The sequence below is a fragment of the Narcine bancroftii genome, chromosome 3, assembly GCF_036971445.1.
Source record: "Narcine bancroftii isolate sNarBan1 chromosome 3, sNarBan1.hap1, whole genome shotgun sequence".
In the NCBI taxonomy this organism is placed as follows: Eukaryota; Metazoa; Chordata; class Chondrichthyes; order Torpediniformes; family Narcinidae; genus Narcine; species Narcine bancroftii.
The window spans coordinates 141,298,705-141,317,325 of NC_091471.1; the positions used below are offsets into that span (position 1 = coordinate 141,298,705).

The following is an 18,621-nucleotide window of genomic DNA, read 5'->3' on the forward strand; positions in this document are numbered from 1 at the left end:
GTTCTGTTAAGTATACTATGATGTCATCTGCAAATAGACTGATTTTATATTCCTTCTCTTATTTTTATCCCTTTTATTTTATTTTCTGTGCCATCAGCATTCTTGATTGAAGATATAGTGTGGTATGAATTGTATCTCCTGCACTCTAGTAAAATTTGCTTGCAGTATAGAGTAATTTAGAGGCACATTTCTGCTTTAATTAAAATGAAATTATTTGTAAGTGCAGATTTTATGGCAACTTGGGTTGGTGCAGATTCAGTCTCCTGACTGGCTGAACTGAATCACATGGTTTATGAGAGGCAAGAAATAAAGAACAGAACTTGCACTACTTCTGACCAAGAGAGTGATTGTTTTAAAATAAAAACAAGAGCTGGAAAACTCAGCATGTCAAACAGTGTACTTTATATAGCAAATACTGCTATAGCAGATACATAACCAACATTTCGGGTTTGAGTCCTTCATTAAAATGATTGTTATTTTGCTTTCTTAACTGTGTCTGCCACATTGCCAATAAAACAAAAAAAGCGATCCTCCTGTTGTGCATTTAGCATGTACTAATGAAACAACCAACTGAAAAACCTCACAAAGATAAGCGTATACAGAGCCGTTGTCATACCCACACTCCTGTTCGGCTCCGAATCATGGGTCCTCTACCGGCATCACCTGCGGCTCCTAGAACGCTTCCACCAGCGTTGTCTCCGCTCCATCCTCAACATCCATTGGAGCGCTTTCATCCCTAACGTCGAAGTACTCGAGATGGCAGAGGTCGACAGCATCGAGTCCACGCTGCTGAAGATCCAGCTGCGCTGGGTGGGTCACGTCTCCAGAATGGAGGACCATCGCCTTCCCAAGATCGTATTATATGGCGAGCTCTCCACTGGCCACCGTGACAGAGGTGCACCAAAGAAAAGGTACAAGGACTGCCTAAAGAAATCTCTTGGTGCCTGCCACATTGACCACCGCCAGTGGGCTGATATCGCCTCAAACCGTGCATCTTGGCGCCTCACAGTTTGGCGGGCAGCAACCTCCTTTGAAGAAGACCGCAGAGCTCACCTCACTGACAAAAGGCAAAGGAGGAAAAACCCAACACCCAACCCCAACCAACCAATTTTCCCCTGCAGCCGCTGCAACCGTGTCTGCCTGTCCCGCATCGGACTTGTCAGCCACAAACGAGCCTGCAGCTGACGTGGACTTTTACCCCCTCCATAAATCTTCGTCCGCGAAGCCAAGCCAAAGAAGAAGAAGAATGAATGGATGAGAATGAACAAGTGGATGTAATGTATATGGACTTTTAGAAAACCCTCAATAAGTTAGAGTGAATGGTAATGGGAACAATCAAATGGGATGGATATGGATTAATTAATAAACAGGGAAAAAAAGTTGGATTGGGTCATTTTCAGATTAGAAGGCTGTGCACAGCGGACTGCTGGATGTTTTTTGGGTATTAGGATCCCAGCTATTCTTAGTCTATGATAGTGATAAATCCTGCTTTGCTTATGATGCAAAACTCATTGGCTCTGAGGGAGAGAGGTTTCAGGATAATCTGGACAGATTAAGTGAATAGGCAAAGACATGTCAAATGGAAAAGAATATGGATAAATTTGAGGTAGCAAAAGGAAGACCACAGTCAGTACAAATTGGAAACAATGTCTCCTCACTGATTAGCAACACAGGTGCACCCCAAGAATGCGTGCTTAGCTCACTGCTCTACTCATTACACACCCATGACTGTGCGGCCAGGCACAATTCCAGTGCTATCTACAAGTTTGCAAATGACACCACAGTTGTTGGCAGAATCACAGACAGCAATGAGGAATGGGACAGAAGGGAGACAGATCAGCTCATTGAATGATGTAACAACAACAACAACTTTGTGCTTAACGTTAGCAAAGCCAAGGAGATGATTATGAACTTCAGACGGAAGTCAGGGGAATGTGACTCAGTCCTCATCGAGGGCTCAATGGTAGAGAGGGTAAAGAACTTCAAATTCCTGGTATCAAGATCTCCGAGGATCTATCTTGGAGTCTCCGTGTTGATGCAATCACAAAGAAGGCTAACTAGCGGCAATACTTTGTGAGGTGTTTGAAGAGATTCGGTATGTCTCCAAAAACTCTTGAAAACTTCTACATGGAGAGCATTCTGATTGGTTGCATTACTGCCTGGTATGGAGGCGGCAACTCTCAGGTCAAGAATAAACTCCAGAGGGTTGTTAACTCGGCCTGCGAAATCACAGGCACCAGACTCCACTCCATCGAGGACATGGAGTGTCTGAACTTCTGCATGCCATCTATTGCCAACAGCATTCTTGATCGAAGATGTAGTGTGGTATGAATTGTATCTCCTGCACTCTAGTAAAATTTGCTTGCAGTATAGAGTAATTTAGAGGCACATTTCTGCCTTAATTAAAATGAAATTATTTGTAAGTGCAGATTTTATGGCAACTTGGGTTGGTGCAGATTCAGTTTCCTGAGTGGCTGAACTGAATCACCTGATTTATGAGAGGCAAGAAATAAAGAACAGAACTTGCACTACTTCTAACCAAGAGAGTGATTGTTTTAAAATAAAAACAAGAGCTGGAAAACTCAGCATGTCAAACAGTGTACTTTATATAGCAAATACAGTATAAAGATACATAACCAACATTTCGGGCTTGAGTCCTTCATTAAAAAAGCAGCCTCTATCCTCAAAGACCCCCACCACCCAGGCCATGCCCTCTTCACTCTGCTACCATCGGGAAAAAAGTACAAGAGCCTAAAGACGGGCACTCAACGGCAGAAGGACAGCTTCTTCCCTGCTGCCATCAGATTCCTGAATAATCAATGAACTAAAGACACAACCTTACTTTTAGTGCACTACTATTTTAATTCTTTTATTTATATTATTGTTGTAAGATGGTTATAATATGAACGTTTACACTTTGATGTTGCTGCAAAACAACGAATTTCATGACTTGTTCATGACAATAAATCCAGATTCTGAAATGATTAGAGATTAAAATGTGTGTGTTCGAGAGGGACCTGGATGAAGTTTTTAATTATCATTGTAAGTTAACTGGCTTTTAAGCAATTATGGAGGTAATTTTATATTGTCTTTCATTGCAAGAGGACTTGACCACAGAATAAAAGTGTTTTCTTCCAATTTTATGGTGTCCTGGTGAAACTGAATTTAGAATATTACTAGTCTGATTTTCCTACTTAAGAAAGGATATACTTCTGATGGAATGCAGGAAAGATTTCTCTTACATTTTCTTGTAACCTATTCACTCTCAACTCTCATTCCCATCAAGTCTTTTGATCCTTCCACTGCTCAGTGAGTAATTTGCAATGGCAAAAAACCTTTGATTATTGAGAAGAAACCAGAGCAATCGTTAATTGGAGAGGGTGTAAACACCACGTCATTAAAGTGGAGGCCAGAACGGAATCTTGCTGGAGACATGAAGCAGCAGTTCAGCCAACTATATTCCTGTGCCTCTTAAGGCAGTGGGTTTGTCTGATATGAGATTTAAATTTGGCTGATGCTCATTAGAGTTTTGAAGAGTCAGATGTGATCTCATTGAAATATACAAAATTGTTATGGGATTTGACAGGATAGAAATAGAATTAAATATTTTTTTTGTGGCTGGTAAGTTCAGAATTAGGGTCACCGACTCAACATAAGTGTTCAGTCATTCTGGACAGAGATGAGAAGAATTTTTTTCACCCAAATGTAAGTGAGTCTTTAGAATTCTCTGTCTAAGTGTGAAGAATCAATGATGGTATATATTCATGACAGATCGATAGCTTTTAGATATTAAGAAAATCAAGGAAAGTTGGGTTAGTACAGGAAATTATATTGAGGGACAAGATCAGTCAAGATTTCATTGAATTATAGAGCATGATACTCTATCTTCTATTTCCTGTTTATTTAAATAAATTAAAAACATTATATTTGTAACATGCTCATCTGAAGTAAGCAATGAGTTGAATTTTCAGAAATAGAATTTTTGCTTTCTCATAAAGATGTTACCTGCTGATGTTTTCATTTTTCTTTTTACCTTTTTTGCTTTTTAGGTTCAGATCTTAAACTCTTGCCATGTACAAGCAAAACTATGATGCCATATTGCCTTCAGTTAATGCTGGCTTGCTTTAAGGTAAGCAGATAAACACAAGAACACACTTAAGGTAACAATAATCCATAGAATATATTCTCGACCACAATTATAGATTCAAATCACTCTCAAGCAGTTGTATTTTTAAGCTGCTTCACAGAACTTTCAAACAGAATTTAACAGCAAGTCATTTAAGAAGTGCTCTAAAATTTGGCGAGAGAGAAAGGTTTTAAAGAATATTACAGTAAAGAGAAAAAAAGATATGTAGTGAGATTCCAAATTTAGGCCTTTAGCTGAAGAAGTACAAAAACCAATGATGGTGTATTAAATTAAGGAATGCTAAAATAGCCAGAAACCAGTGTGCAGATTTTTTGAGTTTTAAAGCAAAGGGAGACAAAGAGGAGGGAGGTCAGAAAGGGAATGAGAAGGATTGGGGAATGAAAGTTGGATGTGATCAGGAGTGTGTTGCCATATGGCTCTGTGTATATGAAAGTAAGAGGTAGTGCAGGTGGCCCAGGACAAGGAAGAGAAGTTATTGCTATAATTTCTGGTTATGATCAGTTTCATAAGAACAGAACCAGGTGGAGGTGGACAGGTGTTAGAAGGGGATGATATAGTCAGCTATGTCAAAGGCTGCAGTTAGATTGAGAATGGCAAAGAGGCATTGAGTGACTTCAATTTGAACTATTTTAGTATTTTTGGCTCAGGCAGAAACTTGGTTGGAAGGATTCAAAGAAGAATTTGATGGAAGATGGAGGCAGAATTTTGAATAATTGAGAAGCTTAAGATCTCTAGAGAGGAAAGAGAGATTTGTGTTATATAGGTAGTTTTCAAAGGTAAGCCTTATGACAGATTTGAAGGAAAAGAAAGCTAGCTGAGAAGTAAGATTTGTTACAACATCAGTTAATGTGTCAGCAAAATATAGCTCTTATGACGTTGTTAATCATCTGCTACTTGATGCAACTTGAGAGAAAAGAACTGGCATCCACATAGTACTTGTCATAGCTTCAGGATTTCACAAAGAGCTTTACAGTTTAAAGTTCTAACACAAATATTTCAGTTAATTTATGGACAGTATCCTCCCACGATCAACACTGAAATAATTACTAAGTAATCTGCTGAATACTATTTTATGGAAAACATAGTATAGAGTCATATTGACTGGCTATTCTGCCCACCATGTCCATGCCAACAATGTGCACCCATCTTCCACCACTTGACCTATGCCTAATAATTCAAGTTCTTGTCTTGCTGTCACTTCTTAAATGCCGTTTATTCCGATAATGTTCTTGCATATAGCTGATTTTGCAACTGATACTTTTCTAGTGTGGACCACTAGATAATGATCATTGTCAAAAAGCTGCTGTTTTTAATTCTGCCTCTATTTTCTCTTTCTTCTTTGTCTTCTTCTCCTGGAGTGCTAAAGCCAGAAGCATTGTCAATTTATTTTTGCTTATTTGGGATGAGCTAACCTTTTCATAGAGCATCATAATGCAGTGCTTTTACTGAGTGGACCATCAGGGAAATATAGTTTGTTGTTATCCAAACCATAGTCTGTGCCTTTACTCTGTGATATTACAAGTCCAAACAATAGATCAAATTGGGGATGACTGATGAGGAAAATTGTGGAGATAATATTTGGTTCATTAGATTCATGCTTCAAACTACTCACAAGAAAACTTCGAATATTTTAAAAACTAGTGTAGTGGTTAAATTACTGGACAACAATTTTTTTTTTCAAAAGGTTTGCTTCCTGACAAAGGAATTATGGTGGACAACTTCAAGCTGAACACAAAGACAATGTCAGATTTGCTGTATCACATACGAAGTTGATGCTGGCACATTGCATTAGACAAGTGACCTAAAGATGTTTTGCAGTTGATATTTGTTTCTACTCAGCATCTGATGCCTCTCGTATCAGTGTCCAACAATAGTTGGCCAGCATTGATGGATTCAACTTGCCCTGATACTGCTTTTGCATGGTCACAATGTCCTGTTGAAAACTCTCACTATGTTTGTCACTAACTGCACCAAAATCAGCAGGGAAGATGTCCAAGTACACATGCAGAAAATGAATTTTCAGTGTCATGTTGTACTTCATGATTTTATATGCTTGAAGTAGGCTTAAAATATGTTAGGAGATCACAAAAATAGATTATATCTAAAACATAGTATGTGGTAGGAAAATTTTAAGGTGATTTTCATGATCAGTAGCCCAAAATCCATAAAATACTCCCAGAAGTGTTCAGGAAGCAAAATCTTCATTGTCCAATGTAATTGTGTTCCTGAGGCCTGAATTAAAATCTGGTCATGGCAATAACAGAATTTATATTTTATATTTAACTGTTGTTCTGGAGTCAGTTGTAATTAATACTGACTGTAAACCTATTAGTTTGTTGTATTCTGATTCACCAATAACATTTGAGGTGGAAATTCTATGTCTTGTCTTGTAATGATAACTCTTAAATACCTGATATGACCCTTGTAAGCCACCATCTTTCAGGGCAGTTATGGATAGGCAATAAAATGCTGGCCTAGACACTGATACTCAGATCCTTAAAGTTCATAAATTTTCCTCTTCTGTTCTGCAGGGAATGGCTATTTCAATGTGATTTCTTGTGGCTGTTATCAATCTATGAATGTAACAAGCTGCTTATTTAACTTATTTAAGTAGCAATAGAAACTGTGTCAAATCTTGCACTAATTTTACATATCCATTCTGTACACTTTCTAGTGAGGTTATTGAATAGTGGCAACAAATGAAACACTATTTCAAGTTTCCCCACCCTCCATCTTGATGTCAACTAACAAAGTAAAACTGCGTGTTTATTCAGGAAACTTCAGATCAGTAGCTGCTTGGTTCAGCTGTTGCTGCATACCTGATGGACTTTTCTGAGATTACATACATGAAAGAATTATGAAGGATAGTTTTTTTCAGAGTCCAGGCCAAACATTTTTACACTTGCTTTGTGATAAGTTAGATGCCTCCAGCAAACCAGTGACGGTGTTGCATTAGATAAATCAAGCTGTCTTTTATAATAGAAGTTTAAAATTCCTTTAGTTCATGTGCATATAACAGATTCTAAAATGCCGCTGATAATTTCCTGACAAATACTTCGTCTGACCTACAAAAAAAAACAACCGATCATTGACCTAATTTGTGGTACTTATTGTGTATGAATCACTTGCTTATTTAACTTATACAGCAGTGAAACTATGTCAAAAATAAATGGCTGTAATTTTTGCAACATGCTGGAAGTCTGATTAGACTTATATGTTTGAGTGCTCTTTTATTGTTGTCAATAAAAGATAACCTGCAGTTACATTTTCAATGCAGGGTAAATATAGTAGCACAAACCAAAAGGGGGGACTCGATTTCCAGCTAAGTTCTTCATAGCAAGGTTGAACAGGTATCTACATTTAGCTACTTGATGTCAAATGTTTAAAGATGAGAAATACAAACTTATTGTACATTGGAAGTAGAATTGGCAGCAGGTGTGATGTTCACTGTTTCTTATTTCTTTTACTCCATTTAATGTTTGCTATCTGTTTTTTTGTAGTTGAGAGCCTTTACCGACATGCGAGATGATCTAGCCTTGGGACATGTGATTGTACTGCTACAACTTGACTGGCCTCGAGGAGAGAACCTTTTTCTCAAAGCTGTTGATAAAATCTGTCAACAAGGATCCTTTCAGTATGAAAACTTCTTCAATTATGTCACGAGTATCCTTTTAATATAGAGTCAAATTATGACATTTTAAAATTGATAATAGTTATCAAAACATGCTGGTTTCTAATTACACTGCGAATGCTTCAGTGCAGTGTTGAAACTGTTTCATGTGGACATAATGGATGTGAACATAAGTGACTTTAAAGAACAGGTGTTTTCTAAAACAAAACTTCCAGAAGTAGAAGAAGCAAATCTCGTCATTTTAATTTCACCACAATACCCACTAAATTGCATACCTTTCTTGCTTGTCCAGCTACATTTAACCAAGTATAATGCACACATCTTCCAGGTAATTCTTAAATGATTTAATCATTGCCACCTTCATTGAATCTGTAATCCAAATTTTCCATACTTGTTTTATACCATATCATTTAGTTTCTGTATATATGGTTTAGATATTGCAACACGGTGATATTTCCAAATTTCAGTCTATTTCAATTTGTTCACACCTTCAGTTCTTCAGCGATATCTTCCTCAATTGTCTTCTTCCATTGCCAGATTAAATTCTGCTGGTTACTCGAAAGCACCCATTCTCAACAAGGGCCACAACACATTTAAGTAAAAGCATTTTCTTTTCACCTCACATAACAAATATCTTTTATATTGTCGGTAGGAGAGAAGTACAGAAGAAACCAAAACTTGACTGCTTCATAGGGAAGGGGCCCGTAAACTTTGAGCAAGTCTTAAGGGGGCCATAGCTAAAAAAAGGTTGGCTGCTCTAAAGCTATTCAGCCCAATGAATCAACCAGCAGCCTTGTCTCTCATCAGCAGTTTAAACCATTTCCTCAATTGTCTACAGTTTCTCACATTACATGGAAACCACTGTAATATGACATTTAAAAATTTTTAATTTAATTTTTAATATTGTCATCCTTGGCGACTTCAACGCTCGCGTCGGCAAAGACTCAGAAACCTGGTCAGGAATCCTTGGCAAGCATGGTGTTGGCAAGTGCAATGACAACGGGCGCCTCCTGTTGGAGCTCTCCGCAGAACAGTGGCTTGTCATTACTAACACCTTTTTCCAGCAGAGAGACAGCCTGAAGACTACCTGGATGCATCCCCGATCCAAACACTGGCACCTCCTGGACTACGTCCTGGTGCGAGAAAGAGACAAACGAGATGTGCTCCACACCAGGGTCATGCCCAGCGCGGAATGCCACACTGACCACCGGCTTGTTCGCTGCAAGCTCAACCTTCACTTCAAGCCAAAGTTCAAGAACAGTGGAGCCCCCAGAAAGAGGTTCAATATTGGAAACTTGCAGTCAGACGAAGAGAGAGAAAACTTCCAGGCAAACCTTGCTTGAGGATGCAAACTGCCTCACAGACATGTCTCTTGAAACCCTCTGGGATCAGCTGAAAACGGCCATACTGCAATCCACTGAAGAGGTACTGGGCTTCTCCTCCAGGAAAAACAAGGACTGGTTTGACGACAACAGCCAGGAAATCCAGGAGCTGCTGGCAAAGAAGCGAGCTGCCCACCAGGCTCACCTTACAAAGCCGTCCTGGCCAGAGAAGAAACAAGCCTTCCGTCGCGCATGCAGCCATCTTCAGCGCAAACTCCGGGAGATCCAAAATGAGTGGTGGACTAGCCTCACCAAATGAACCCAGCACAGCGCGGACATTGGCGACTTCAGGGGTTTTTACGAGGCTCTAAAGGCTGTGTACGGCCCCTCACCCCAAGTCCAAAGCCCGCTGCGCAGCTCAGACGGCAAAGTCCTCCTCAGCGACAAGATCTCCATCCACAACCGATGGTCAGAACACTTCCAATCTCTTTTCAATGCCAATCGCTCAGTCCAAGATTCCGCCCTGCTCCAGCTCCCTCAACAGCTCTTGAGTCTAGAGCTGGATGAGGTCCTTATCCGGGAAGAGACATATAAGGCAATTGAACAACTGAAAAGTGGCAATGCAGCAGGTATGGATGGAATCCCCCCCCAGATGTCTGGAAGGCTGGCGGCAAAACTCTGCATGCCAAACTGCATGAGTTTTTCATGCTCTGCTGGGACCAAGGAAAGCTGCCTCAGGACCTTCGTGATGCCATCATCATCACCCTGTACAAAAGCAAAGGTGAGAAATCAGACTGCTCAAACTACAGGGGAATCACACTGCTCTCCATTGCAGGCAAAATCCTCGCTAGGATTCTCCTTAATAGACTACTTACTACCTAGTGTCGCTGAAAATGTCCTCCCAGAATCACAGTGTGGCTTTCGCACAAACGGAGGAACTACTGACATGGTCTTTGCCCTCAGACAGCTCCAAGAAAAGTGCAGAGAACAAAACAAAGGACTCTGCATCACCTTTGTTGACCTCACCAAAGCCTTCGACACCGTGAGCAGGAAAGGGCTTTGGCAAATACTAGAGCGCCTCAGATGCCCCCCCAAGTTCCTCAACATGGTTATCCAACTGCACGAAAACCAACAAGGTCGGGTCAGATACAGCAATGAGCTCTCCAAACCCTTCTCCATTAACAGTGGCGTGAAGCAAGGCTGCGTCCTCGCACCATAACTCTTTACTATCTTCTTCAGCATGATGCTGAAACAAGACATGAAGGACCTCAACAATGAAGATGTTGTTTACATCTGGTACCGCATGGATGGCAGTCTCTTCAATCTGAGGCTCCTGCAAGCTCACACCAAGACACAAGAGCAACTTGTCCGTGAACTACTCTTTGCAGACGATGCTGCTTTAGTTGCCCATTCAGAGCCAGCTCTCCAGCGCATGACGTCCTGTTTTGCGGAAACTGCCAAAATGTTTGGCCTGGAAGTCAGCCTGAAGAAAACTGAGATCCTCCATCAGCCAGCTCCCCACCATGACTACCAGCCCCCCCACATCTCCATCGGGCACACAGAACTCAAAATGGTCAACCAGTTTACCTATCTCGGCTGCACCATTTCATCTGCTGCAAGGATCGACAACGGGATAGACAACTGACTCGCCAAGGCAAATAGTGCCTTTGGAAGACTACACAAAAGAGTCTGGAAAAACAACCATCTGAAGAAACACACAAAGGTTAGCGTGTACTGAGCCGTTGTCATACCCACGCTCCTGTTCGGCTCCGAATCATGGGTCCCCTACTGACATCACCTACGGCTCAGCGCTGTCTCTGCTCCATCCTCAACATTCATTGGAATGACTTCATCACCAACATCGAAGTATTCGTGCTGTCAGAGTCCGCAAGCATCGAATCCACGCTGCTGAAGATCCAACTGCGCTGGGTGGGTCACGTCTCCAGAATGGAGGACCATCGCCTTCCCAAGATCGTGTTATATGGCGAGCTCTCCACTGGCCACCGACACAGAGGTGCACCAAAGAAGAGGTACAAGGACTACTTAAAGAAATCTCTTGGTGCCTGCCACATTGACCACCGCCAGTGGGCTGATATCGCCTCAAACCGTGCATCTTGGTGCCTCACAGTTCGGCGGGCAGCAACCTCCTTTGAAGAAGACCACAGAGACCACCTCACTGACAAAACACAAAGGAGGAAAAACCCAACACCCAACCCCAACCAACCAATTTTCCCTTGTAACCGCTGCAACTGTGCCTGACTGTCCCACATCGGTCTTGTCAGTCACCAACGAGCCTGCAGCAGACATGGACATACCCCTCCATAAATCTTCGTCCGCGAAGCCAAGCCAAAGAAGAAGGCATACAGCATGGTAACAGGCCATTTTGGTCCATTAGTCCACGCCACCCAATTTACACCCCATTAACCTACATCACCGGTTTTTAACAGTGCGAGATAAGCGGAAACCCCAGAGAAAACCCATTTAAGAATTGCCTGGAAGATGTGTGCATTATACTTGGTTAAATGTAGCTGGACAAGCAAGAAAGGTATGCAATTTAGTGGGTATTGTGGTGAAATTAAAATGATTAGATTTGCTTCTTCTACTTCTGGAAGTTTTGTTTTAGAAAACACCTGTTCTTTAAAGTCACTTATGTTCACATCCATTATGTCCTTACGGACAGTGCAGGATTCAAACCCTGGTCCAGTCCCAATTGCTGGTGCTGTAAGGGTGTTGAGTTATCCGCTATGCCAACTGTACCGCCTTTATAGTTTTATGTAGCTTCATGGCATTCCTTTCTTGGCCAAGCATTTACTTTCTTGTCTAATATCTTTAAAACTTTTGCTTCAAATATAGGAAGAGGCAATTCTGATATGAAAATGTTGCATTATATAAATTTTCCCAAAATAAACTCTGGTTCATTAGGGAAAGCTTCATGAGTCACCATTTTCTTACATCTTTTCGGGGTTTTTTTGTGATGTCCTTTAAGCTGTTTTTCTCCTTTTTGTAGTATTAAAAAGTTTTTACAGTTTATCTCCAGCTCGTAACAAGTAACAATTTTCAAATTATATTATTAATCCTAAGAGTTTTGTTTATTTTCCACACATTGGTATAAGTTGATTTAATACTTCAAGAAACTCAACATTAATTACACATTTCACCACAGTTAATAGATTTACCAGGCTCTGCTCGAAGCATGCATAATCAAAGTATTTTTCTAGTACCTATTTACTTTTTATAATCTGGCTATTTACTCCTTTCAGTGTGCTATTTTAAATTTGTAAAATGTCTTTAATTCCTTTATCATCCAATACAGCTCCCTTGTTTTGTGTTTCCTCTGCTTCGTATTGGTTATGCACATTTTTAGATTTTTAGATTAACAAATGTGGGATTTCCGTGTGGGAAAGTGGTTTTGTACTCCTTAAGTGTTTTTCTTCACTTAACTCCAGGCCTGCTTTTATTATCTGTGAATGTTTTCGTATTGTTTCTGAAGCTGAGTTTTCAGCTGTTCTTCATCCATACTTGGTGATTCATGACTCTTCTGCAAATATTTCTTCAGCTTTTTTAAAGTATATGTTTTTTCTTACTGTATATCTTGGCCATATTGATACAGAATTGGCTTGATGGTAGAAGTCAGAGAGTGCTAAGACAGGGTTGTATTCAGATTGGAGGTCTGTGACAGGGGCTTACCTTGATGAAGGGCTCAGGCCCGAAATGTTGGTTATGTATCTTTATTTTTGCCATATAAAGTATTCTGGTTGACCTGATGAGTTTCTTCAGCATTGTATTTTTACTTGCCTGTGACAAGTGATGTTCTACAGGAATTGATGCAACACCCATTTGTTTGTCTTTCGAATTGTTAATATAGATGACAATGTAGTTAATGGGTGGCAGTGATAAAGGTTATGAGATTACCCCAGGATTCAAATAAACTGGGAAAGTGGGCCAGGGTACATCAGAAGAAATGTAATTAGCACAGGAGTGAGTTGTTGCATTTTGATAGGTTAAATCAAGACAGTAAATGGAGGGACTCTGGAAGACATTAAATAATATATATATACCCAAAATTCTTGCTGCAGGCAAACAGGTACTTATGAAGGAAAACTATAATTCAGTAAAATCCCCAATATCTGGCACCTATGGGGATCGTGGATGCCGAAAGGCGAATTTTACTGAGACTCATTCTTACAATGCCTAACTAACTGCACCTGAATTAAGAATAGATCGTTTAAAAGACATTGCAAAATATAAAGTAATTTGAAAAAAAAATCAGTCTTGTAGTTTTTAATTATGTAAAGTTCACTCTAATCAAGTAATTCCCGTAATGTATAAAATTTAAATTTAAATTTGAACCTTGGTCGCTGGTACTGTAACAATGCTGCTCAAGTCGCTACGCTAACCGTGCCACCATCATAATTAACCCCACTGTTCCCCAAGTTTTATCTCCTCCAAAATAAAGCCTTACTAAAATATCTAATTTTGGTGTCGTTACCATGCAAATGCTCTGTAAAAGAGGTGTTAGGCGCTCCTTCCATCTGATAGCCTACAGATTACCCTTAGGCAAGATGTAATACCTGTGTAGCCTCCCAATCAAGGTCACATGAAGTCATGGGTGGCAGATGGTGGATGGTTTTTATAATCAGATTCTACAAATTGGAATTTATAGTTGTAAAACTAAAAACATTGGGCAGATGAATCTGCTGATCAATAACCAGGATTACCTGGTCCAGTATGGACACTGCAACTGAAGAAGGCAACAGGAAACCATAATCATGAACTCAACATTCACTATGGTCTCAGCTCAAAGGTGGAGCCTTCACCGAAGGAGAAGAGGCAACAACTATAATTTGGAGGGTCAGAGATTGTGACAGATGGCATCTGAATGAATATACCTAATAAAGATAAAGGTAGGGATAGGGAGACACTTTGGGAGAGTTGCCTCAGCAGTGAGTGACATCAACCAGCTCTTCATCCTGGTGTCCCAATGAGAACCTTGGCACAAGCTGACATACCTCCACATAACTGCCCCGGTCAGGCCCTTGGCACACCTTCCCTGCACCTCCATGCATGCTTCTGTACCTTCTTCCCAAAGTTAGCAATGAGAAGAGGCTGAGACCAGGGTGATGTGTGTACTTGACAGAAACTGGGGTTTCAGATGCATATGAAAGTGGCGACATAGGGAGACAGGGTGACAAAGAAGACATTCAGGGGCAGGGATGTTGTGTCACAACTACAAAGCATTGCTAAGACCACACTATGAGTATTGTGAGCAGTTCTGATTGTCCAGCTGGAGGAAATGTCATCAAGTTGGAAAGGATGCCAAAAAGATTCACAACATAAGTACATAAGAATTAGGAGCAAGAGTAGGTCATTCTGTCTGTCAAGCCTGCTCCACCATTCATGTGATCATGGCTGATCTGATGCTAGACTCCTCTCCACCTACCTACCTTTTCCACATATCCCTTAATTCCCTTACTATGTAGATATCTATCCATCCATGTCTTAAATATATTTACTGAGGTCACCTCCACTGCTTCAATGAGCAGTGAATTCCACAGATTCACCACCCTCTGGGAAAAGCAGTTCCTCTTCAACTCTGCCCTAAATTTACTACCTGAATTTTGAGGCTATGTCCACTAGTTCTTGTCTCTCCTACCAATGGAAACAATTTACCTACCTGAATATAAGCAGGATTGAATTATAAAAAGAGGCAGAGAGGCCAGAACCTTTCTTCCTAGATGTTAGGATGCTGATGGGTGACCTTTTAGAAAAATATAGAATCACGAGGAGCATGGATAAGATGAATGGTCTCTTTTTGCAGGAGTATAAAACTAGATGACCTAGACAGGGTGAAGGGCAAAGATTTAAAAGGAATCACACAGAGGGGTGGAACGTAAGAGGAATGAGCTGCCATAGAAATTGGTAGAAGTGGGAACTCTTAAAAGACCTTAGGACAGGTACGTTCATTGGAAAGGTTTAGAGGGATATGAGCCAGGCATACTGAAGGTAAACAATCTGGTTGGTATTCACAAGTTGGGCTGAAGGGCCTGTTTCCATACAGTAAAGCCATGACCAATTCTTGTTTCTGATAGTTGGTTCTTTTTATTTCAGTGCAGATTAATATTTTGTTCCACTTGGCCTAATTTAAGGAATAAGAGCACATGAGTCAGGACAGATATTTGAATGGATAGCAAACTGGATAAATAACCGAAAGCAGAGAACTGAGTAAAGGATTAAAATGACTTGTTTTCTGCTGTAAACCTCTGTGATTGAGATTGGGAAAACACTGTTCCCCAAGGATCACTGGAACCACAGATTTTCATAGGATTGGAGAACACTGTTTTGTCAGGTTGTTCTTATACTATCAGATGATAAATATACTTTTGAATTTACATGAAAAATCTTGGTGTGAATAAGTGACACAATATCAGAAGTTTCAAATGACATGGGACCTAGCTAACATAGGAAGAATGCAACATAGTGTTAGAAACTAGCTAATTGAATGTCATGTAAACTTTTTAACAGATAATTGTGAAACAATGTGCTTTGGCTACCAAGGTTTTCACTTCTTTTTCCAATTTAATATAGAGGGAACGAGAACTAGGACAAGGACATGCTCCTCTTGCAGAATGTGCATAGTCAGAGAAGCAAACAGTATTCCTGACAACTTCATTTATGAGAAGTGCATCTGGCTGCAGCTCGTTACAAATTGTGGGTGATAAGCTGGAGTTAGATGAACAGGATCACTCGGGAGGTTGAGGGGATGATAGACAGATGGTTATAGGGACAATATCACACCTAGGAGGCAGGAAGAAGGTGGCTGAGAGACAGGCAGGAGAGGGAAAGGGAACAGGCAGTCAGTGCAGGGTACTCCTGTGGCTGTTCCCTTCAATAACAGGTACACCATTTTAGATACTGTTTAGGGGACAACTGTCACAGTAAAAGGGAGAACAGTGATGGTCGAGAACCAGCTTTTGGTAAGTGCATTTAAAAAAGGGAGCAGAGGACAATTTAATTGTTAAACATAACAGTGATTAGTGGGGGGTGAGTACTACAGATAAGGGACAGTGACAAATAAAAAGAGGGGAAGCTCAAGGGGAGCAGCCAATGTGTGAGTGATCCAGTGTAGGAATGGAGATTTAGAGGCTTTAGATTGAGAGGTTTGGTGAGCAGAGGCTGAGGACAAGCTTGCTTCTAGAAAGGCAAGGCCAAGTAAGACCTTTGCATTTAAACAAAGAATAGTTAATGGAGATGGCAGCTTGGGATCAATCACTGCACTGGGAGTACTCTATAGGCCCCCAAATAGCCCTTAGGATACCAAGGAGCAGATAAACAGGCAGATTTTGGAATGGTGCAGGAAATACAGGGCTGCAGTTACGGGAGACTTCAATTTCCCAAATAGTGACAATAAGTGACAATAGTGTACAATAAGTATTCCCAAGATAGTATGTGTACCAGCTGAAGAGAGGAGAGGCCGTACTGGATAATGAACCTGGTCAGGTGGCAGACCTCTTGGTGGGGGAGCATTCAAGGGAGAGTGACCACAACTCCCTGAGCTTTAGCATAGCTATGGACAAGGATAAAAGCATACAAAATGGAAAAGTGAGGAAATCTAGAGACTACTTGCACTGGGTTCAGGTTAGGTTTGTCCCACTGGGACCGGGAAAAGCTGGTAGGAAAAGGGAACTGTGGTTGAAAAAACAGGTGAAGAGGAAGAAGGGAGCAGACATTAGATATAGGAGACAGGAAACCGGAAGGGCTCATGAGAGGTATATGTTTGCCAGGAAGAAGCTTAAGAATGGACTTAGGAGAGCTCAAAGTGGGCATGAGAGACCTTGGCATGTAGGATTAAGGAGAACCTTAAAGCATTCTATGTATATGCGAAGAACAGAAGGATGACAAGAATGAAAGTGGAGCCGCTAAAAAATAAAAGAGGCAATGGACAAGGTTGGGGAGGTCCTAAATGAATACTTTGCTTCAGTATTCACAAGAGAAAATGACTTTGATCAGGGTGAGGTCAGAATAGAACTGGTTGTGTGATGGACAACATTGAGATTAAGGAAGTGTTGAATCTTCTTAAAAACATTAAGATTTAAAAGTCCCTGGGAACAAGTACTTGCTGTTGCCATTTTTCAACATGGGGACCAGAGTTGTGCCAATGAAAGTCAAAGAAGCCTTTGAGGCTGAAAAACAAGAATAAAATTGTAAGAGACATCACCAAACCTTAGGATTGCCAAAATCAACAGTTTGGAGCTGAAGTGCCAGTTGATGAAGTAGACAAAGACGATGTGGTCAAACAATAATCATGGCTTTTATTAGGAGAAACTCATGGTACAATAATGAAAGACAATAGATGCATATACAGTTATATCCAAGGGGAGTGTCCTTAACAGAAGAGATAATGCACAGCCAATGTTAGTACAGCAAGGCTCGCCAGAAGGGAGACAGGCAGCTTGGCAGACATTCACCACAGGAATGTCATTAAGAAGAAAGACTGAGGTCAGTAATCGCAAAGGTACTGGTAGGCCAAGGAAGACTTCTACCGCCTGCCAGAAGGATTCTCAACATAATGAAGAAAAATTCACAAATGCCTGGCTGACAGATCAGAAACACTCTTCAGGAGGCAGGTGTGCATGTGTCAATAACTACTGTCTGGAAAAGACTTCATGAACAGAAATACAGAGGCTACACTGCAAGATGCAAACCACTAGTTAGCCACAGAAACCGGATGGCCAGATTACAGTTTGCCAAGACAAAGGACTTGTGAAAAGAGGAGACCAAGATTAACCTGTATCGGAGTGATGTCAAGAGCAAAGTATGGAGATGTAAAGGAATTGCCCAAGGTCAAAAGAATACCACCTCATCTGTGAAACATGGTGGTAGGGATGTTAAGGCCTGGGCATGTCTGGCTGCCATAGGCACTGGTGGACTTAACTTCATTGATGACGTAACTGCTGATGGCAGCAGCAAAATTAATTCTGAGGGATATAGAAACATCTTATCTGCTCAAGTTCAAGCAAGTGCCTCCAAACTCATTGGACAGTGTTTCATCCAAAACACACCGCCAAAGCAACAAAGGAGTTTTTCAAAGCTAAAAACTGGAAAATACTTGAATGGCGAAGTCAGTCACTTGATCTAAATCCAATTTAGCATGCCTTCCATATGCTGAAGAGAAAACTAAAGGGGGCAAGCCCTCAAAACAAGCAGGAGCTGAAGATGGCTGCAGTAGAGGCCTGACATGCACCACCAGAGAAGATACTTGGCACCTGGTGATGTTTATGAATCACAAACTTCACCTTCAAGCAGTCATTGCATTCAAGGGACATGCAACAAAGTCGTAAACATGACTAATATATATACCATTGGTGTATTCTAAATGTTATTGTGCCCTGAAATGAGGGGACTGTATGTAAAGAGTGCTGTAATTTCTACATGGTCAAGCCAAAATATATACAAATAACTTTAAATAAAATCTGAAATTTGTACTTTAATCTCATGTGAATTGTTTGATTACAAATTTAAAA

General features: G+C 40.7%; 1 protein-coding gene across 9 annotated transcripts in view; it reads left to right on the plus strand.

Annotated features, from left to right (window-relative positions):
* Window positions 1-18,621, plus strand: part of ints10 (integrator complex subunit 10) — a 121,346-nt gene that overhangs the window by 73,525 nt on the left and 29,200 nt on the right. For 8 of the 9 annotated variants that reach the window (XM_069925271.1, XM_069925270.1, XM_069925268.1 and 5 more), the window contains 2 exons: window positions 4,050-4,129; window positions 7,648-7,810. In XM_069925271.1, the coding sequence (XP_069781372.1) occupies window positions 4,050-4,129; window positions 7,648-7,810 (243 nt within the window). The remainder of the gene's footprint in view (window positions 1-4,049; window positions 4,130-7,647; window positions 7,811-18,621) is intronic. The other variant, XM_069925274.1, reaches the window with a different exon arrangement.